The sequence below is a fragment of the Cricetulus griseus genome, chromosome 3 (genome assembly GCF_003668045.3).
Source record: "Cricetulus griseus strain 17A/GY chromosome 3, alternate assembly CriGri-PICRH-1.0, whole genome shotgun sequence".
Taxonomy (NCBI): Eukaryota; Metazoa; Chordata; class Mammalia; order Rodentia; family Cricetidae; genus Cricetulus; species Cricetulus griseus.
In genome coordinates this window covers 266,620,062-266,642,138 of record NC_048596.1, presented here as the reverse complement: position 1 = coordinate 266,642,138, position 22,077 = coordinate 266,620,062, and the positions used below count along the sequence as shown (strand labels likewise).

The window sequence follows — 22,077 nt, the reverse complement described above, 5'->3', positions numbered from 1 at the left end:
ACCCGCTCCAAGCCCCTCATACAGCCCCCAGGGCCTTTGCTGTGAGGGTGACAGCGGCCCCTGAAGGTGACTCGAGCTCCAGGCCGTGTCCGTGAGGTCTACGTAGGCTCTGGAGCAGGGAAAGCAAACGGTCCCCTTATCCAGGCCTAACTGCCCGGAGCCCAAGGCCGATCGCCTTTGCAAAGCTCCCCTTCCCGGGTCCCTGCTGCCCGGAGCCCAGAGCCGATCGCCTTTGTAAAACGCCTTTCCCCGGGTCCCAGATACCGGGAGCCCAGGGCCGATCGCCTTTGCAGGGCTTCCCTTCCCGGGTCCCAGCTGCCCGGGGCCCAGGGCCGATCGCCTTTGCAGAGCGCCTCTTCCCGGGTTCCCACCGTCCGGAGCCCAGGGCCGATCGCCTTTGTAAAACGCCCGTTCCCTGCTCTCAGCTCGCGTTTGCAGTGGCCTTACACCCCGGGCGCGGCCACCGGAGCGGAAGATGGCGACGCTGCCCGGCTCCCAGCGGCCGCGAGGGGCCGCGGTGCTGCGCTCACGGCCCGGCCCGAGCGGCTAGAGCGGCGCCTGGGCCCGCGGCCTCCTCCCGCCGCCGCGCCCCGCCCCGCGCCGCCCTCCCGGTCCGGCCGTGCCCCGCGTCGCGCTCCCCCGGGATGGCCCGCGCGCCTCGGCGCTGCGTCTCGGAGCTCTCGGCGGAGCGGCGGCGGCCGCGCTCGGGGGGCGCGCGGCTGCGGCTGCGGCGGCGGCGGCGGCGCGGCGCTTGAAGGGGCCGCGTCGAGCGGAGCAGGGCGCCGCCAACATGTCGGATACGAAGGTAAAAGTTGCCGTCCGCGTCCGGCCCATGAACCGAAGAGGTGAGCCGCTTTCCCCAGCTCCTTTTGCGTTTCTGCTCCGACCGAGGATTGGGAGAGGGGCGGCGAGGGAGGGCAACTTTGCAAACTGCTGGGCGCCTGGGGTCGGGGACACCCGGGTGGCCCCGGGTGGAGGCGGCGCCCAGGCTCCGGCCGCGGCCACTGTGTGCCCGGGGCGCCGTCTCCTTGCTTGCCGGGACTGAGCCACGCGCGCCGGCTGCGGCCGCAGATGCTCCACTTTGCAACGTCTCCCTACCCTGTGCTTTCAGAGCTGGAACTGAACACCAAGTGCGTGGTGGAGATGGAAGGGAACCAGACGGTCCTGCACCCTCCTCCTTCCAATACCAAGCAGGGAGAAAGGTAAATCCCACCCCGCCGGCTCCTGCCAAGTTTGAGCCAGGAAAACCCGAGTGCGCCTTCCCATTGTTAGCAAGGGTGGCTTCAAGTTGTCCCACGCTCATATGAGAAGCGGTTGCAAGTGCAGGGTCTCTGTGTAACCCCTCTTCTTGTCCCCTCGCATCCAGAGCGGTGTCCCCCAGGCAAGGAACCCTGGCCAGAGTCAGCACTCCTGGCTTGAGACTCCCAGAACATGAAGGGACCAAATGGAGCCCTGGAGATGTGTAGCTCAGGCCACATTTTACTGATAGGAAAACCTGTGTCTGAAGCGTGCAAATGACCAACCCAAGGCCTTATTGATGGAGTCCAGCGCCCGCGATTCTTACGCTGGCTCATTTGCCCCCTTTAGCAGAATTGCTTAGGGATGTTGTATGTGAAATGGGGCAGGGAGCCGATAAAGCAAATGCCCTGGTACTAGGCTAGGTCTTTTAAAGTAATTTTGGGTTATTGGAAGTGGTGAGTTGAGATGATGTCTGAAAGTAATGCGGGGAATATTTTTGATTTTCAAGGAAACAAATAGAGCCCTGATCTGGAGCTGTTTAGACACTGGGATGGGGGATGTCTAAAAGGGGGGGGTGTGTGCATTTTCTAGATGGCAAGGCATTTGCATTTGAAAAGTCGTAACTGTGGGATCCTTATTAATTCTGTTGTGTTCTGTGCAACGGTATGGGAAAATGCCGTAAAATAATGCGAATATTTGGCATTTTTTCTGGCAAGCCCCTGAGAAGAAATAGGTTAGAATTCATTCAGTATGGCATTGTAGGAGCTAGTAAAAATAGAAAAGAAAGCTGAGATTCAAATCCAGCTTGAAAACGAGTTTGTCTCAGAAAATCACCTGTTGATTGATGGATGCGCTATATAATGAGTGAAGTTTCCTGAAGACAGACTGTGAAGTAGGGGTTGTTACTTTATTGCTAACGGAGGCAGCTGCTTTCTTCTATAATCCGGCCGCCTTTGCAGCCCAGCCTTGCTAAATTTGGGGTAAGATTGTTATGAGGGAGAAGACTGGGGATTCTTTGCTTTTAGTGTCGAGCCTAGTGCATTTCATTCACTTTGCAAACATTCTGCTTTTCCCAGAAGATTCTTATAGTGACATTTAATGACTAAGTTATTTTGAAGATGTGTCAAATACTTTTATAGTAATGGATGTATCCTTGGACAGTATTTTTAGACACGTTAAAATGTTTTACAGTATATTTAGACATATTGGATAGCAGTGTAGATGGTATATTTTATGGTGGGCATAAGTAAATTTGTTGAGTAAACTATTTACAGATTTAATAGATGCCTCTCATATCAGATCATTATTTTTTCAAAACTGGATCTTGTTATATTATTTCAGAAGACTGTTTCTTTGGCTCTGGTTCTTCAAGGCAGCCTGGGGAACAGGTGGACTATTTTAGTTCCTAGGAGGAAGCTAAAGCTTCAGTTTTGCTTCATGGCTTGGTACCCACTTACTCATCCCTGTTCTTTAAATGTTTTTAACCATGTATGTGTTTGTTTGTGTGTGTATGTGTGTGAATGAGTGAATGTGTTCATTCATTCATTCATTTGTCCAGTCACCCATTCATTCCAAGGTGCTGGGATTGGAGCCCAGATGCATGCTGGGAATGGGCCCCCAACCACTGTCATCAGCTCTTCTTGCTGCTCTTAACCCCTAAGGAATGCTACTGTTATCTACTGGTGAATGAAATGAAGCTTCACCATTTGTGTGTTTAGCTTTGTGGGATTTGAAGAGAATTAATAACTCTGGATAGTTGGTGGTAAATGCTAAAATACCACTTGGTCATTCTTAGGGTCCTGGTATTAGATTTTTAGGTGAAGACTTGTGGAATGTGACCTGGGCATCTGTCCATCGGCATGCTGATTCGGATAGACTTTATCCGGAGCTGTAAGAATTGCGCTGAACTGTGGGGAGGACAGATCCGACTTTTCCTGTGGCAGGTGGTGGTCTTTGGGTCTGCCCAGGTACTTACTGGGATGAGATAACAGAATGACTATCTTTGCCAGAATGAAGACACCAAGTGCATTTTGATGTCCACTCTGCATCTGGTTTCATGTTTCTTTCAGGAACTTCCTCTTAAAGCAACAGTGCATTTAAAAATAGAAACAATTCCTCCCTTGGGCTGTGGCGTGGAAATCACATCTGTGCTTTATGGTGTATTTGCAATTCATTTCTGTCAATCGAATCTGGTCTGCCGTACCCCACCCTCACCCCCCTAGAGCTCAGGCCACGACAAGAGTGAGTGGGTAGAGAACTGAGAATGTAATTAAATCTTCTGGGACTTCCCAGGTTTGCAATGTAAGAAGTCCTTCAATAAATATCGGCAGTTTGTTGTCAGGCTGACAAGGAGTGTTTTTCTGAAGTTACAAAAGATTGCCCATGCATTCATAGAGGCTCCGAGTACTGAGTCAGTTTTCAGTTTTACCAGTAAGAATAACAAGGGAGAATAAATATATTGACTTCTAGGAAAGTAAATAGGCCTCACTTTCATACCTTTCTTTTATGGGCCTGCATTAGCAGAGACCAAAAGATCAGAGGACTTCTCAGGCTAATGTTTGTTTTGCTGTTGCAATTCCAGCATTATAACCCTGCCTAGGTCCAGGTTCCTAGCTGGTTTTTCAAACCATTCATCTAGCTACAGTGCCAAGACTCGGGTGGGTTCTATGAGGGACACACATACAAAGTTCCTCCTAGTACCAGGCTTGGCCCAGGGGAAGCAAAGACAACTGCAGATCCATACTTATGCCAGGGCCTTCACCGTTGAGAGTCGTGGAAAGAAAGAAGAAATACTTTAAATGCACTGTGGTAATTGCAGAATTGTGTGCTTTGCCTTCGTGTACACCATGTTATTTGTCAGTTCCCCACTTACTGGAGGCTGTGCACTCCCTGGAGGCAGGTACCTTGCACTGGTTCTCCTTGTACCCAAGTCCCCACACAGCACCTGACACATAGCAGCTGCCGTACGACAAGGGCTATAGTTGCCACCCAGGGTGGGCAGCCTGCTGAGGCAGCTGGCATCAGGCTACTCTTATGTAGGTTCACTTTGCAAGATGAGGCCAAAGTCCTTTATTAAGGAAAGTGGAAGCCTTCCCACCGCAGATTGCTTCTGGGCAGTTTTCTGTGTAGGAATGTGGGGCCAAGAGTGGGATGCACAGGCCAGGCAATTTGCCTTGGGTGGGGATTGAGTGAGAACCCCCGGTTTGCCATCACCATATGGGTGAAATATACACACAGAATCTACTCCTCAGCTTTGTTGGCATCATCCCTACCCTCCCATCCATCCTTTTGCCCTCGTTATTTTATTTTCTGCATTTTGGTTTGTATGAGGCATTGTCTCAAGTAGCTCATGCTAGCCTTGAACGTGCTAAGCAGTGGAGGCTGTCCTTGCTCTCTGGGTCCTCTTCGTTTTCCAAGGGCTGGATTACACGCCTGTGCCACCATGCCTGGCTCTTTTCTCATTTATTTATGACTATGAAAGTGTAGGAATATATCAGTACATACACACAGAAGCACGTATCTTGCTTATCTATATGTAAATAAATATTTTGACGATATCTTTTAATATCAGTATAGGAAGACTCATTTGTTTTTACATCTAACCTGGATGATAATAGTAGTTTTTAAAGATACAAGTCTTTAGGATATGGACCTGATTCTACGGCTATCAGCAAAATAATATAACAAAGCACATTTCTTAGGATGTTATAATTTTATGTCAGTAAATTGGGAGTAAAGCGTCGTAGTGAATTTCCCATCTATTTCTAGCTGAGAGGGAAAAGGGCATTCTGACTGGGACTTTAATCCCAGCTCTTGGGAAGCAGAGGCAGGGAGATCTTTGTGAGTCTGAGGCTAGCCTGGTTTATATAGTGAGTTCTAGGCTGGCAAGGGCTAATGGTGAGATCCTGTCCAAAAAAAAAGACAAACTGGGTAGGATAGAATATAGGCTGTTAGTAAGGGAGCCTCAAAATTGTTCATTTCCTACCCATTCTTTCCATATTGCAAGGTACACAGTGGACCACGGCAAATGTACGAATGCTACTTAGCCAACTACAGTGTGTGTTCTGGTTCCAGTTCACACATCATGTCATCATGTGATGGATGTTTCCAGAATGGTTCCTCTGTTCAAAAAATTTTAAGTATTACTGACAGTCATACAAAATTAGCAAGACAGATCCCTAAGAGTCAGCAGCATTTCACATCATGAAGTCGTTTGGAGAACCTGAATTCTTGTCTATTTTGTGTTGTTACTCCTCTCTTTGGCTTTATTACAGAGTTGGCTATATGAGTACAAGATAAATTTAGGTGTTGCTAATACAGGAGGGCTCATTTTTCTTGCATGATATTGGAGTTTGAAGGAGAATGACAATGAAATATTTACATTAGCTGTCAACCTGTCTAATTTGTTTTAAAATAAAGGTTCATTGAAATCTCACTTTGAAAAAGTAGACTAAAAGCAATTATCATCTGGCATAAAGTGATTTAAAAATTATTTGAGGGGAATTGGGAGTGGTGGTTCTTAACTGTGATTCCAGCACCTCAGAGGCCAAAGTAGAGGTTGGGGATTTCAGAGTGAGTTAGTTCCCTGCCAGCCTGATCTGAAGGGAGACTGCCTTAAAAAACAACCAGAATAGTGGCTGGAGATATGGCCCAGGGATGGAGCACTTGCTTAGCATTTGTGAAGCCACAAATTGGTTCAATCCCTAATACTGCTCCCTCCCAAATTTTATTGTGGCGAAGCCCACACTTCAGACTAGAGTTTATATTTTGAGCCTGTATGTATGAATGTATCATAAGGGCTGGTATAAAGATGTTCTTCTTTCTTTCTTTCTTTCTTTCTTTCTTTCTTTCTTTCTTTTTCTTTCTTCCTTTTTTTTTTTTTTTTTTTTTTTTTTTTTTGAGACAGGTTTTCTCTGTATTGCTTTGGAGGATGTCCTGGAAACACGCTCTGTAAGCCAGGCTGGCCTCGAATTCACAGAGATCCAAAGGCATGTGCCACCAATGCCATTGGACATTCTTAAAAATGTGCAATGACCATCTTGTTTTTTGTTCTAACCCATTTAACTGTGGTCTCAACTTTCTGAGCTTTTGGCAAGTTATGAATGTCTAACTTGAAGAAACAAAATAAAACACAGGTTTAGTAAGATTGTGAACTCTGATCTTTGTCTGTCTGTCTGTCTGTCTGTCTGTCTGTCTGTCTGTCTATCTGAGATGGCCTTGCTGAGTAGCCCAGGCTGGCTTGGAACTCACTGTGCAGCCCAGGTGGCTTTGAACTCATGCTCCTCCTGCATCCAGAATGCTGAGACTGTTGCACAGACTGCCTTCTGAGAGATGTCTTCTGCTTGTCTTCCAAAACTTACACTCTTTTTTTTTTTTTCCCTGCCATTCCATATTTAATTTCCAAGATCTATTTGTTCTATTTTCTAAAATAGCATCTTGTTTGCTTCGTGGTGTTTCTCTGTCTGAGGATGCCAATGATCATTTTCTTTGCCCACCTCCTCCAATGTGCATCATTTTGTTTGTTTTGGTCCCTTATGTCAAAGACATCTTAGGTATGCAGCCTTTCCTCATCTAGACTCTGGGGTCTGTGAGACAAGGTAGCCTTTGTCTTTGTTTTTAGTGCTCACCTTCTTCCTTCCCAGCACACAGAAAGCCTTTGGTAAGTTCTCTCTGCTGGTGTGATTATTTACTGTCAAAGCTTTGCCTAGCCCCCTTTCTACTTAAGTAAGTGCATAGGTAAAGACTGCAGGTGAGCGAGGCAGCTGCCGTGCATAGCTTCCAGTCACTCCCATCCATGAGCACCATGACTTGTGCTTAGGACAAAATGCTAGGCAAGAAAACCCCCTTTTCATCATGTTTTTGTATTACTGTTGCAAAAAATTTCATTAAGATATTGTTTTATCCTTGTTAATTTAAGAGATGTGTGCCCAAGATAACTAGATAATAAGATAATCAGAGTGACACCAGGCTGGCCAGTGTACTGTTGTACCAGTCAGCTGTTTTGGCAAAATGGAGAGATAAATTGGAAACTTTGATTGTTTTCAACTATCAGTAAAAATTTCACATGCCATGTACTCACATATTGAAGAAAATTTACGGTAATTGGTTAACTCTAATAGTAGGCGCCCCAGAGACATCAGGGTTTTCCAGATTTATGCAACCAAAGTTGCCTTTCCCAAGATCCTTCCTGGGAGCCATAGCAGAGATGCTCTTTATGTGTTTAGAATTTAAAGCTGCTTCCAGAACATTCTCTGCAAAGGAAACGGACTAGCTGAGGAATCGCCAGGACACACAGAAACACTCAGATGGCTTTGTATCTCAACAGTGTGAGAAATTAACTAGAGCTGACAGCAGAGCAGTCCATAAGGAAGTGGTGCTAAAGTTTATATGCAAACATCTTTAAACAATCAAGAGTTGACTTAGCTAGGAGTGGCAGTACATGCCTATAATCCCAGGGCTCTAGAGGTGGAGGCAGGAGGATTAGAGGTTTAAAGCCATCCTTCCCTATGCATCCTGGGTTACACAAGAACCTTTCTAAAAAATAAATTTAAGAATAAATTTAAATAAATAACAAATGGGTTGACCTGTGAGATTCATCAGTGGTCTTTAAAAGAAGACCACAATATAAAATCTTTCAGGAAATTTACACTGGAAAAATATGAAAAGAGATTCCTCTTTGGAAATTAGCTTAAATGGCATTACCACCCAAGATAGTTGCACACACAGAGTCAGGTTTTCATATCTTTCTCTAAAATTTCATTTGGAGAAAGTAGTTAAGTCTTGGATTTGTTGATTTAAGGTTCAGAAGGGAAAGTGGGGTGGTCAGTGTAGACTCTCAGGGAAAGTAGGGTGGTCAGTGTAGACACTCAGGACTGGTATTTCTCTTTGGAGTCTCTGAGAGTCCTTTTGTCCTTCTTGGAAGCTGTCATCTCTCCCTAATCCTTCTGTCCTTGTTGGCCCAGCACCCTCAATTTTAAGTTCTAAATAGAAGCCCCACCTAAACGGTCAAAACGTTAATAGCTAACTCTTTCTTCAGAGTCACAGAACTCAGGGCAGGATTGCCAGCCTTGAAATAAGCCTCATTCCTTCAGACCAACTTAAGTCTCCCAAACAGTGGCCTCTGAATGGTGCTCAACATCACCAATTCAGGCTAAAGATCCTGAGAGCTCACTGATCCAAGCACCGTGTTAACCACTTTTGTGCAGTTGCTATGAACAAAATACCTGGCAGAAACAACGGAAGAGAGAAAGTGTTTATATTGTGCAACAGTTTCGGAAGGTTTCAGTCCATGTGGCAGGGCAGGCATGGCAGAGATCCCGAGAACAGGAATGTATGCCAGAGTGCAGCAGGCGCTAGGGCCTGGGCTGTGACTTCAGAGGTCCACCCCGTAGCCACCTTACTTCCACTGGCCAGGCACCACTTCCTAAATCTCCATGAGTGAATTGCAATTTGTATCCTTCCTGCCCTGCTTCTTCTTTCTCTGGCCACAAGAGCCCTTTCTGCCCCATCTGTCCCCCAAGATGGAGCTCTCACACTGAACTCCTTTCTTCTCAATGTTAACCCTTATGTTGCTAAACCTGATTCCTTCTTGTCCACTCCTATGTCTCCAGTATTGGCCTCTTAGTGGCTGACTTCCTCCAGTCACATCAGAGTGGGAGAAGCTGAGTTAACAGTCCAATCCCCTTCTTGATTGTCTCCAGGGATGATACCAGTTACCATGGTTTGTCAGTCATTGATAAAGTGGAATTATTTTCCAGACCATCCTTACCGTGGCTTTACACAGTAAAGCACACTTGTGTGTTTCTACAGAGTTGCTTCAGTCTTTCAATCCTAACAAACCAGTCATTCTGCCTTTATCCTTGCTTCTGTAACACGAATATTTTCAGTTACAATTTTGTGATAAACTTTTCTTACATTTGTACTTTGCCATGCTACATGGCTTTCACAGTTTTAATTTTAATAATCAAATAGTTTGTTGCATTTTATTCTTTTTAGTCATTTCCTTATTTTTAGAGCTTATTGTTGTTTTTCTTAGTGATTGTCTAAAGAACAGTAACTTCTTTACTTAACTGAAAAGCACGGGGGCAGGAGAGATGGCATGGGGACTGGAGAGGTGCCTCAGGGCTGAAGAGCACTTATTGCTCTTGCAGAGGACCTGGGTTTGGTTTCCAGCAGCAACATGGCAGCTCATAACTCCCTGTAGCACCAGTTCCAAAGCATCTGATGCCTTTTTCTGGCCTCCTTAGCCCCCTGCACTCATGTGAAACACACACTTTCTTCAAGCTTGCTAACACAAATATCTGTCTCAGACATGATATATCACACACAATTCTCTTTTGCTATAATGAAGCCACAGATGAGAGAATGCATGGAAAAACCAGAAAGCCAGCTTCTGCAACATCTGCTTCCTGTCTAACTCCAAAACTTGAATGTTCATCAAGTCGCCAAAGTGTTCTGAATCAGTCCACTTGAAGATCCGTATTTTTGACTAGTTCCCAGGTGACCCCGATGCTCGATGCTTGTTCTGAACCTTGCTTTAAGGAATGGTGGTTAAAGGAAAAAAAATAACCAAAACACCCCATAAAATCTCTTAAAGCACTGCTTAATGGAATTTTCTGGATGACAGAAATGTTCTATATCCCCACTGTCCACTAGACTTTCGTGATTATTAAGCCCCTGAGATGTGGTTAGTGTAACTGAGGAACTGAACTTTTAAACTTGGTTTAATTTTTGTGAGTTTAAGCATCTATGTGTAGCATGTGGGTACTGCACTTGGCAGTGTAGATTTAAGAGAATTTTTTAAATATAATTTTTACTTTATGTGTGTGGGAGTTTTGCCTGCATGTATGTGCGGTGTGTAACATGAGCATGAGTATTCAAGAATGCCAGAAGAGGCCTTCAGATCCCCTAGAAGTGGAGTTAGAGGCATTTGTGAGCCACCATGTGAATGCTGGGAATCAAACCCGGGTTGTCTAGAAAAGCAGCCAGTGCTTTTAACAGCCAAGCCATTTCTCTAACTCCAAGACAATGGTTCTTAACAGTGAGTGCACATTAAACCCTGGGATGCTTACAAATGGATGCCTGTCCTACCTTCTGAGATTCTGGCTACACTGAGTGTCTTAGTTAGGGTTACTATGGCTGTGATGAAACTCCATGACCAAAAGCAACTTGGGGAGGAAATGGGTTTATTTCTCTTACTCTTCATCATCCCAGGCAGTCAGGGCAGGAACTTGGAGGCAGGAGCTGATGCAGAGGCCATGGAGGGGATGCTGCTTACTGACTTGCTCTTCATGGCTTGCTCAGCCTGATTGCTTATACAACCTGGGACCACCAGCCCACCCACAAGGAGCTGAGCCCTCCCACATCAATCAGTCAATAATTAAGAACGTACATTATGGCTTGCCTACAGCCTGGCCCAATCTTAATGGAAGATTTTCCCAGTTGACTTCCCTCCTCTCAGATGACTCCAGCTTGTGTCAAGTTGGTATAAAACTAGCCAGAACAATGAGCAATAATTTACTCTGGATACTTGTAAAAGGGCTTTCCAGGTATTCTAGTGACTTTTTGTTTAACAAACCTCTTTCTAAAAGGCTGAACCAGCCATGCTGTTGTGTCCACGAATTCTGTAGTTCAGGAATTGGAAAGGGCAGAGTAGATGTCATCCTTGTCTGTGTTACTGTGTCTGGGAAGTGGCCATCCAAGCTCAACTAGTTGACTGTCTAAGAGAGTTAATTGCATCAACAACTGTCTTTAATCAAAACCCTAATTAAATCACACTTCCCTTACCTCACTAGCTTGACACTTGCTTCTCATGAGTAGCTGCTTTTGTAAACTATTAGTCTAGCTTAACAAGCCAAGCTTTAAGCCCAGTTTTACAACCCAAAGGCTCTCCAGCCACAAACCTTCAGTGTCCATTTTACTTGAGTTGGGGAGAAGTGAGAAGGAGTCAGTGAAGTCTCCTGGGTTCTGTGAACCTGCTGGATGCTGACTTGTTGGGGGACGCAGGTTCTTTTTCCAGGTTCAAACTTGAGGGCTCAAGTTCCCTGCTTCAGGTCTTCTCTGGTGTTTCCAGCGGGGGACCATGGTCAGATCTGCACTGTGGTGACATGAGAATTCTGGGTGCTGCCTAGTACTGCTGCTGATAGGGCCTGTATCTCTGAGCTAGCCACTGATGGGCCACTGTTGCCTTGAAGTTCCTTCATTGGTACAGTTGAAATCTGGACTAGATCATCTGTAAGGTCATTTTTGTTGTTTTTCAAGTTCTAACATCCAGATTTTTCCGTGTACAATACTTAAATTCAGAACCAACTCAGACAAAGTAGGCAGCAGACACAGTGGTTGGAATGGGCTGCCTTTTAATTTACATCTCCGTCTTGCTGGGGGGTTAGGGATCCTGAGGAGGACAGGGAGGCTCAGTTGGTCTGCAGTAGCTGAGGCTTGAAGGTGTCAAGTGAAATAAAACAGCTGCTAGCTCCAGACACCGAGGTTTTTATCAACTAGCTGGCTGGGGGCCTGGGGTGCTTGCAGATACTCTGTTCCTTTCTTGGCTAGAAAGGTGACTTTCCTGTGTGCCTATAGGGACATTATAAAAACCATTTGATTTGAACCTTCTAATTTGTACAGGGGTGTGTGTGTGTGTGTGTGTGTGTGTGTGTGTGTGTGTGTGTGTGTGTGTGTGTGTATGCTTCTACCCTTTTTTGTTTGTTTTGGACAGGGTCTCACATAGCCAGAGGTAGCCTTGAGTTCTCTATGTGGTCAAGGATGTCTTAAACTTCAGAGCCTATTTTTTGCCTCTACTTCCTGAGAGCTGGAATGAGAGGCCTTTGTCTTCTCTCTTTTGGAAGCAGGATGGAGGGTTTGTTTCCCTGTTGCCCTTATAAGTCTGTAGGTACCAGGAGCTTTTCTGCTCAAGGAAGGCGTTTTGTGAGGGAGGAAGCAAGTTCTGGGCCTTTCTGGGTTTCTTATTTTTATTTTTTTATTTTTTGGAAGTGGAAGGAAGCTTCCAAGGAAAGGGAAGCTTTGCCCTTTTCAGCTGGATTTTTGTGCTGGCTCTGGGAGACACTCCCTAGACATACACCCTTAACCAGTGACCACAGACATTCCCCTCCCTCAAGCTGGGAGACTCAGAGGAAAAGCAGGGCAGGTGAATGCTGGTGAACTATGTAGGGCTTCTGTTTTGGATACTTTTACCAACAGATTTATCCGGAGCTAGCTCTGGGTGCATCCACAGAGGTTCATGTAGTTGGTTGAAAAAAGGTAATCAAGTCTTTAAAAACACTGCATTCTAATCTGGAGTTTAGTGAAACAGTTCACAATTGATGCTCTTCCCTCAGCGCCAAGGAGAATGTTTAAAGATCTGTAGGTGAGGGCCGCAGAGCCAGCTCAGTAGTTATGAACACTTGCTAATTCGTCCAGAGCACCCACGTTGGGTGGCTCACAATCACCTATTGCTCCATTTCCAAGGGGTCGAGGCTGTCTTCTGGCCCTCTTGGGAAACCACATACACATGGCATATGCTCACGTGTACATAAAACTAAAAATAGTAGGGGCTGAAGTGGTGTCAGCAGTGAAGAAAATGTCCTGATCTTCCAGATGATCCAAGTTTGGTTTTGCCTGTAGAGTTCAGGCAGCTCACAACCACCTGGAACTCTGTCTCCAGGGAAGTCGCATACCTCTGACTCCTCGGGGACCTACACACATGATCATACCCCCACACAGGTGTGCGTGCACATGTACATAATAACTAAAAATAATAAAAGTAAATCTTTTAAAAGTAAACTAAAAATTAAAAAAGAAGACTAGAGTTTCATTCCCTGCATGCGATCTGGACGGTTCACAACTACTTGTGACTTTAGCTCTAAGTGACACCCTCTTGACACCCTCTTTTGGCCTCTACAGACACCTCTGCAGACATGCTCATATACACACAGATACGCAACAGCATATATACATAAATTTAAAAACACTGAATCTGAAGTTGTGATGGGAGGCTCTAATGGACTAGGGTTTGGGTGTTGTCTTCCTTTTATATCCTCTACTTTTAACCACCTCTATTTATGTAGCTAAATGGAGCGCGGGACGACTCACGGTACAAATTGGAATGGAAAGATGGAATGATTGTGTGGTAATGTTGTTGACATTGAGGAAGGTCCTGAGAAATTCCTCCTATTGAGGCCATTGCTTTCAAAAGGTGTAACACGAAAAATAAAAAACCCAGAGACTGATATTGGGGTTCAAGCTTCAAGCCGAAGATCAGAAAAGCAAAGCAGCTGGCCACTAGCTCTTACTTCTACCTCAGCTCGGGGCAATCCTCAGACTCTCCTGACTTCACTGCTCCTCAGATTCACTCAGACTGCTATGCTCTCCTCCGAGTACCTAGAGACTAACTCTCAGATTGAATGCCTCTACCTTTTATATCTCTCAAATCCTGGGATTAAAGGCGTGAGCTCTGATTCACTCTCCGGTAGCCCAGGGTGGTCTTGGACTCAAATCAATCTGCCTTGCTCCCGAGTCCTAGTATTAAAGGTATGTATCACCACCGCCTGGCTTCTGTAGCTAACTAGTGTGGCTAGCTTTGCTTTCTGTACCCTCAGGCAAGCTTTAATAAATTATAAATAATATATCACTACACAGAGAGAGTCGGGAGGGTGGTGGAAGGGAGGGCTTATCAAGATAGTGGTGTTGGGTTGAGCAGCATGCGTGGATACAGTTTAGACACCTGAAGTTTTGATGTAGAGTTTCAGAGAGAGAGCAAATAGAAAACTTTCGTATGGTAGTGCTTGCTTTTTTCAAGTTGTGTTGGGGCCTGCAAGTATTGCTGGCTTCGAAGGTCAGGTCAGTTAGTATTCACCAGTCTACACTTTCGAAATGAGTTACACAGTGGGGATGGATTTTCCAGAATTGCTGGTCTACTGTTATCCTAAATAGTGTTTTTCTTTTTAGCACTCTCCAGCCATGTTCTCATTACCTAGTTATTTTCTCCCCCAAGCCTGACAGCCAGAGCTAGCCTAGGTTTTCAGACCTGAGAATTAAAACAAAACAAAAAACAACCCAAAACCACTAGAAATAAAATGTAGTTTCTGGCTTCCCTTCAGCTGTTCCCAATGAGCAGCATTAAGGCAAAAGTGCCACTTGTCTTGATACCTCACGTACCGAGGGTAGCTTAATACCAGGGGAATTTATCATTAGCCAAGTTTACTTTCATTGAATTATTTTGTTTTGTTTTGTTTGTTTTTCCAGACAGGGTTTCTTTGTGTAGCTTTGGAGCCTATCCTGACTCTCACTCTGTAGACCATTCTGGCCTCGAACTCACTTAGATCTGCCTGTCTCTGCCTCCCGAGTGCTGGGATTAAAGGCATGCCCCACTACCACCGGCTACTTTTATTGAATTTTAAAAGTTTTTTTTTTTTTATTTTTGATGTTTTGAGACCAGGTCTCTCTGAATAGTCCTGGCAGTCCTGGAACTTCAATGTATAGACAAGGCTGGCCTTGAACTCAGAGATCCTTTGCCTCTGCCTCCCAAGTACTGGCATTAAAATTATTCGCCACTATGCCTGGCTCCCTTTATTGAAAAATTTGCACATTCATTTTCTCCTCTTCTGGACACTGAAGGGAACATTAGCTTAGATGCCCTGGCCAGTGGCCTTTAGTTGGTTTCCCTCATGTCCACTTTATTGATCAGAAGAGTTTTGAGTTTCTTGCATTCTCTGGGTCTTTCCGGCCATACTGTTTTTGGAGTTCACCCCCTTCAAAAACTGACAAGTTTGGTGTGGTAGCAAGTGTTTGTAGTCCCAGCTACTCAGGAGTCTGAGACAGGAGGATTTCTGGAGCCCAGAAGTTGGAGGCCAGCTTAGGTTAAAAAATAAAGTTGACCATGGAGTTACCTTTATTCTGGTCTGTGTTGAATTTTAAACTTTTAAACTTTTAAACTTTTACATTTACTTGTTTATTTTTGTGTGTATGTGGCTTTCCACTTCATGCAGGTCAAGGTCAGAGGACAGCCTGGGGGTGACAGTTCTCTCTTTCCATCTGAGGGATTGAAGCCTGGTCATCAGGCCTGGTGGTGATTGACTTTTGATTCTCTAAATGGCAGGCTGTGTCTTTCTATTTGTAATTTGAAGTATTGAGCTAATCCACCATTTGCAAAGTTAGACTAAGCAGAATTTTTAAAAATTATTTTATTTATTTTTAATATTATGTGCATTGGTGTTTTGCCTGCATGTGTGTCTGTGTGACAGTGTTGGGCCCCCTGGACTAGAGTTATAGATAATTGTGAGCCACCATGTGGGTGCTGGGAATTGAACTTAGGACCTCTGGAAGAGCAGCCAGTGCTCTCAACCTCTGAGCCCTCCCTCTCTCCAGCCCCCAAGCAGCATATTTGAAAAACTTAAATTATTGTAAGCTACCCATGGACGGGTTGAACATCCCTCGTTGAAAATGCTTGGGACTAGAAGTATTTCAGCCTGTGACTTTGTCAAACTGCAGAGTATTTATGTACACATAATGAGGCATCCTGGGATGAGGCCCAGGTCCAGACACTAAAGTCATTTGTTTCTCTGCACTTTATACACATAGCCTGCAGCTAACTTCATGAAGCGTTTTCCCTGCACACGTGATTTGCCTGTGACCTGTCTCATGAGGTGAGGTGAGGTGAGGTGTGGAATTTTCTATTTGGGACATGGCCACCCTCAAGTTTTATGTTTTGGAATATTTGGATTTCAGCTGTTCAAATTAGAGCCACTTAATCTGCATCGAAGCCACGGCTTTTACCCTGGATGAAGAGAAACTTCTTGTTTGTCTTTTGCAGCATAGAGATCAGTGGGATGTAAGATCGGCCTTATGCAATGCCTTCAGGTGTGTGTGACGCAGTTGCATGTTAGCCTAGACTCTGGAGGTATGTCCAAGCTTTTGTCATTGTGTGGCAAGGCTGTCATCTACAGATTTAACCCCTGACAACCACACGATAATTATAAAAAAAAAAATACTGATACAGAAAGAGCAACTTTCCTGTTCCGAGCCATGTTCCGTTGTCCTTGCCACAAGCAACTGGAGGCAGGTCGGATTCATCTGGGTCCAGGAGTATAGACTTGGCAGACAGGCTGCTTCGATGAGCCTGTTTCTATCACTTTCTAAGGTTCCATGACAGAACCTTAACTTGAGTCTCAGTGCCTCGGAGCCTCAGTGGGGTAATGAAAGTCTAGACAATAGAGGGCTGTGAGTCAGGCCCGTGAAGCATGCTAAGTGTTGACAGCTTTATTTTTACTACCCTGGGACATGTGAGGGTCACTAAACCTAGCTTTGCTTTGCCTGTGGCTTCTTATTCATTTCAGGGTTAAGAAAGAAAGTTCTTCTCTAGTATCTAAAAATAACAATAAGAGATAGGGGGGTTGTACAGTGAAGTGTGGTATGCCCCACTCCTGTAATCTGCACTGGGGAAACTAAGGCAGGGAAGTTGCTGCCAACTCAGGGCCAGCTTAGGCCACACGGTGAGACTCTGCTGTATGGGCCTCAAAATAAGGGTTAGGGTAAATAAAGAGAGTCTCACAATTTTGTCCATAAGTCTTGCAGTTTTCTGATGGCTTTTTATTTAGACAAAGGATGCATTTGTTTGTTTTATTATTTTTAATTAAGAATCGTTTTATTATTTTTAATTATGTATATGTGTACAGAAGTCCACTGACTGAGTGCTGATACCTGTGAGGATAGGGGCATTGGGTCCCCCCTGGAACTGGAATTCCAGGTGGTTGTTAGTGGCCAGTGTGCTTAGCCACTATGCCTTCTTCTTAGCCTACAGCCTGCATTTTAAGGACTTCTGTCTGGTCTGTGATCAGGCACATCCCCCTTCTCAACTGATAGGATACCGAGCACACCGCTCCCTCCCTCCCTCCCTCCCGACTGGCACAATGTGTTTGTGGAGAGGGACCTTGCTTGTTTTGGGGTTCTCCTTGTCTCTCAGGCCGTTGGCAATCATTCATTCAGGTTGTGAATTTGTAGCTACAATCTGCATGTGAATGCCGCCAGAAGCACGTCTTGTTGAGGGAAAGTGTGAGCAAAAAGACTGAAGCTGGGGCTGCACCAAGAAGGTGGAGGGGAAATTTGGATGCACCACAGCCTGTCTGGTGTGCAAAGTTCTCTATACATGCGTGCTAGGGCCTCCCTCTCTCTCTGCCATGTGGGCATCTTGGCTGCTTTCAGGCTTTGTGGTTTTGTAAATGAAGAGCACAGGTATACTGGCTAGTTGGTTTTTTTTGTTTTTGTTTTTTTCCAACTTGACACAAGCTGGGGTTATCTGGGAAGAGGGACCCTCAGCTGAGAAGATGCCTCCTTCAGATTGGCCTGAAGGCAAGTCTGTGGGGGCATTTTCTTGATTAATGATTGATGTGGGAGGGTCCAGCCTACTGGGGGAGGTACCACCCTTGGACAAGTGGTCCTGGGTTGTGTAAGAAAGCAGGTTGAGCAAGCCTTGAGGAGCAAGCCAGTAAGCACTGCTCCTCCATGGCCTCACATTCAGTTCCTGCCTCCAGGTTCCTGCCGTGATTTTCACATCAGGTTATTTCTTTGCTTCCAAGGTCTGAGGAGGGGCAGCTCAGTCAGAGAGAGAAGGGGCAAAATGATGGGGAATCTGGACCGAGGGCAGAAGGCAGAACATGGAAGGAAGAATAATTAAGAGGGAAGAGGCTTGGGCCTTGATGATGTTGATTTTCCAGCGGGTCTTCAAAGCTGCCATCCACAGGCGATAGCAGGCTGGGCTCTGGGAGCTGAGGTTTGATTGTGTCTGGTCCTGCATTTAACAGGGTAAGGCGTCTGCAGTAGGCCTTAGGTCACCTTGGGTTTCAGATCAGAAAGAGAAAGCCTTGGACTTGTCCAGTTATCCTTACTAATTAGCAGCTGAGCAGTCTGTCAGAGACCATTTCAAGCACGACACAGAATGCATGCGTATGTTTGCGCGGCCAGATTCTGATGGTGGTGTGGAAAGAAATGAGTCTGATAGCATCTATGTCTCGTGCAGTTTGTCTGCTTCAATGACTTTTTTTTAATTAATCAAACTGTAATCTCTGACATAACACATTTAGATCTTGGATAACTGTGCTCATGAAGGTTAGTGATGCAGAACCCCTCCCCAGGCCTCTTATTTGCTAAGTTCCTTCTAGTCAGGTCACCAGTAGGCTACGTGGGACTACTGAGCAGATTGATAGAGCCACTGAAAATCCATCACTCTAGCATTACGTGGCCCCCTCCAGCCGCGTGGCCAACCCCTGTTGTCTTTGAATAAAAGACAATAGGCCGCTCTATGAGAGAAGAATCCCCTCCTAGAGTCCCTGGCAGGCCGAATCACCACTGCTTTCCTTTCTCCTAGCAGTTGGTACGTGTGTGTATATGGCAGGTGCCTTTTCTAGATGCTGTGAGATGGAGTACGGTCAGCCTTACAAATTCTGTGCCTAGGACCACAGGTTTGAGGTGGAGTGATTCTCAGACTGTCTGTCATGTCACTTGTGGCTTGGAGTGTGGACCTTTGGAAGCCTCTAATTTCTGCATTGGATTATTACATAATAACGGGCTCTGTGCTGTTTGTGGCTTTGGGGATCATAGCAGTATGGAAGGCTGGTAGCTTCCTTAGGCTGTGCTGGGGATTGGCTCCAGGGCTGTGTGCACGCTTGGCAAGTGCCCCACCACTGAGCTAGCTGGAACGTGGCAGTGCAAATATAGCTTTAGAGCGTTATGCCATTGACAGTCACCACTTGGGTGACAGGCAGAGGCTGACACCGCTTAACACTCCATGACATAAATGATGGTTATTCCAGCCCAAAGGTCACCCAGTGTTTGGCAAGAGTTTCACACTGTAAAGGGTTCCTGATTTCACAGCCTACAGGGCAGCCCCAGCTTGAGCTTTATATAGGAACTAATGGGAGAGGATTGTGCTGTCGGTAAAGTCATGAAACACAGGAATTCATTTCCAGGAATGCCCAAGTTGACTATGTCTTCTGACCTAGGGGTGATATGTGGTCTCACACTTGGTGGGGCAGGGGGTTACATCTTTTTGGCATTCCCGTGAGCCTCCCTTGTTGTGGGAAGAGAGGGGAAGAGTTGAGAAGAAAGAGAGGCTGTCCAGTTGTCGGCGCGTGCCAGCATGTTCCACCTGGAGTCATGGCCTGTGAATTTCATGCCAGCTACCCATCTTTCTCCTGGGGGATGAGGACATCCCTGACACCTCTTACCCTACAGTTCCCTGGTGGCAGTTGGATTTATGCTGCAAATTGTGCCTGCAAAGCAAGCTTGTCGATACCTTATGTTCCTGTCTGGAGCACGTGTGCTAGTGATGCTCCTGAATTTGCCACTCCCCAAGGTATTCTCAAGGTATTCCCACGTTGTGGGAAATTCTCAACGTGTGGTCCCCAAGTGCACATTGGCAGGGAAGTCGCGTGAGCATGGGATGCTGCAGGCAGATCTTAGAATCTGTTTGTATTTTTAAGAAAGCCATTGGTAGACTTCATCAAGTCTTTATTGGTACTTCCCAGAGTTGATCAAACACAGTTTTACATTTTATTTAACAAGCCCCTTGTCAGTAAGTTGCTGGTGATGCGTCATACAGTGGCTACCAAACATGACCAGAGTCCCATGGCTGGAAGTCACAGCAGGGGGGCAGAAGACTGTGGCAGGAACCACACTGAGTGCTCTGGTGGCCTGAGGCAGCCTGGATGCTGGGCTGCTTCGTGACAGTGGAGATGAGAAAGCAGGTGTCTCAGCTCCTGGCACCCACAGTCTTTGTTATGACGTCTTTGTTTTTCTCTGACTGAGACAAATTTGGTTTCTTATCTTTTCGGCGTGGTTGAGTGTGAGTTGGGATCCCTGTCTTCCCTTATTCCCAGCCCTTTTCAAATGACAAAGCAGTAAATGAAATGGGTTCCAGTGCTGTCATTGTTGTTTGAGGGGTTGGGGATCAAACCATGGCTTCACGAATGCCAAATACATTCTCTCTTTCTCAACTACAACTCTGGGCTTTTATTATTATTGTTATTGTTATTATTATCAATCTTAATGATGCCTGAGTTTTCAGGAACTCCCAGCTAACATCTGCCTGCACAGGGGAAGTGAATGGCACATCTCGCCCCCCCCTTTTTTTTTTTAAAGCAAAGTAACTTTGTTTTTAATGTCATTTGTTCTCATTATAATCGTGGCGCCTTTGAAAACTTAGGAAATATTGGTTGGAGATAAAATACAGTTTTCGAACCAGACTGTCAACAGTTTAATGCATTCCACGGTTGTTGTGCAGTAATTTATACCAGTGGGATGCCTAACTCCTTTCTTCCAGCTCTGGGAATGGTTGCTCTGTCTAGCTGCCAAAGCCCTTGAGCCGCAGACCCAGCTCCTTGAAGTTTTCTCTCACTCTTTGGTTAGTATCTCCTTTCCACAGACTTTTCTCCTCAGACTGCTTTGCTCCTGAGAAAGTACTCATACCACAGGGAGCCCAGTCCCCGCCAAGCCGGACTGGGTGGATTTTTTGGGGTTTTCTGTTGCTCGTAGTAAAGCAGGGTTCGAATAGTAGCCAAGCTGCCCACCTAGGTGTGATTCTTGATACTTGATCTTGCGAAAGCTGGGTGACCTCGGGTGCAGCTAACGCGCTGCTGTCTTGTGTCGGCTGTTTTAGTGACTTACTCTACATGGGAACCAGAGCCCTAAGGCAGAGGGATGACACAGAATAGAACGATGGGAACAAAAATTCTTTTGAAGTAACTTATCACAGTTATCAGGTGGGAGAATGCATCCAGGTGACTCTGTGCCTGGTCGGTGTCGAAACTGCCAGGCCTGTCATGTGTTTAGAGTGAATGTCATAGGTGCTCTGTTTAGTCACCCTCTCCTTTTTTCTTTAATGCACAGGTTGCCATGCTTGTGCGCGTGCGCCCGTGTCCTTGTTTTCTTCCCCTTCTTCCTTTCTCCTTCCCTTTCCATCCCTCCCCTTTCCCTGCCTCTCTCTTCCCTCTTCTCCTTTCTCCCCTCTCCCTCTTCCTCCCGCTCTACTCTCTGCGACAAGGTTTCCTGTATCCCAGGCTGGCCTTTCACTCACTATATTAGCCAAGACTAACTTTGAACTCCTGATCCTCCCAAGTGCCGGGATACAGGTGTACCGTACCATGGCCACCTTGAGTGTCTTCTTAACTCTGTTCCTCTAGCTAGCCTTCCACACTTTTGGATTTGCTCACTGTCAAAGCCATGCTCCACAATCTTGAATACTTACTTTTTCAAAATACAAACCCTTTTATTGAAAAAGAATATTAGAAACTGTCTCTGAAGGGGCATGCCACGCCATTTCTCATGTATTCTCAAGTCACCATGTAGGGCTACCTTACAGGAAATGAAAAAAATACACATAATTTTCATGACTTAACATTGTTGGTTTACATTTTAGCTTCATCTCTGTTTTTCTACCTATGTAGGTACAAAATTTTAACCTTGTACCAAACTAGTACTATAAAAAAATTACATTAATATGTGTGTGTGTAGGTGTGTGTGTGTGTGTGTGTGTGTGTGTGTGTGTGTGTGTATGCACGCAAGCGTACGAGAGCGCAAACGAGTGCACAAGGGAGGGAGGTGCTTGTATACCTTGGCACATCTGTGAAGTTCAGAAGGCAACTTGCACCACGTGGATTCCTGGGATTAAATGTAGGTGTCAGACTTGGCAACAGGTGCCTTAACCTGCTGAGCCATCTCTCTGGGAGCAAATCAGTACCTTTTAGTTTGTTGAGTTTGTGGTCATTACATTAATTTAGAGTTAGTACTAAAATGAATGAAACTGTTACTGTAAAGACGAAGCTGAAATAAATGAACAAGGCCCAGCCCAAT

General features: G+C 45.6%; 1 protein-coding gene across 7 annotated transcripts in view; it reads left to right on the top strand.

Moving 5' to 3' along the window:
• The first annotated feature begins 428 nt into the window (after positions 1-428).
• The window catches only part of Kif13a (kinesin family member 13A), a 189,044-nt gene continuing 167,395 nt past the window's right edge, over positions 429-22,077 (top strand). For 4 of the 7 annotated variants that reach the window (XM_035442953.1, XM_035442951.1, XM_035442952.1 and 1 more), the window contains exons 1-2: positions 429-845; positions 1,112-1,202. Coding sequence is in view for 3 of the 7 variants with exons in the window: in XM_027409996.2 (XP_027265797.1) it covers positions 791-845; positions 1,112-1,202 (146 nt within the window). In the remaining 4 variants the exon portion in view is untranslated. The remainder of the gene's footprint in view (positions 846-1,111; positions 1,203-22,077) is intronic. The other 3 variants (XM_027409999.1, XM_027409998.2, XM_027409996.2) reach the window with 2 other exon arrangements.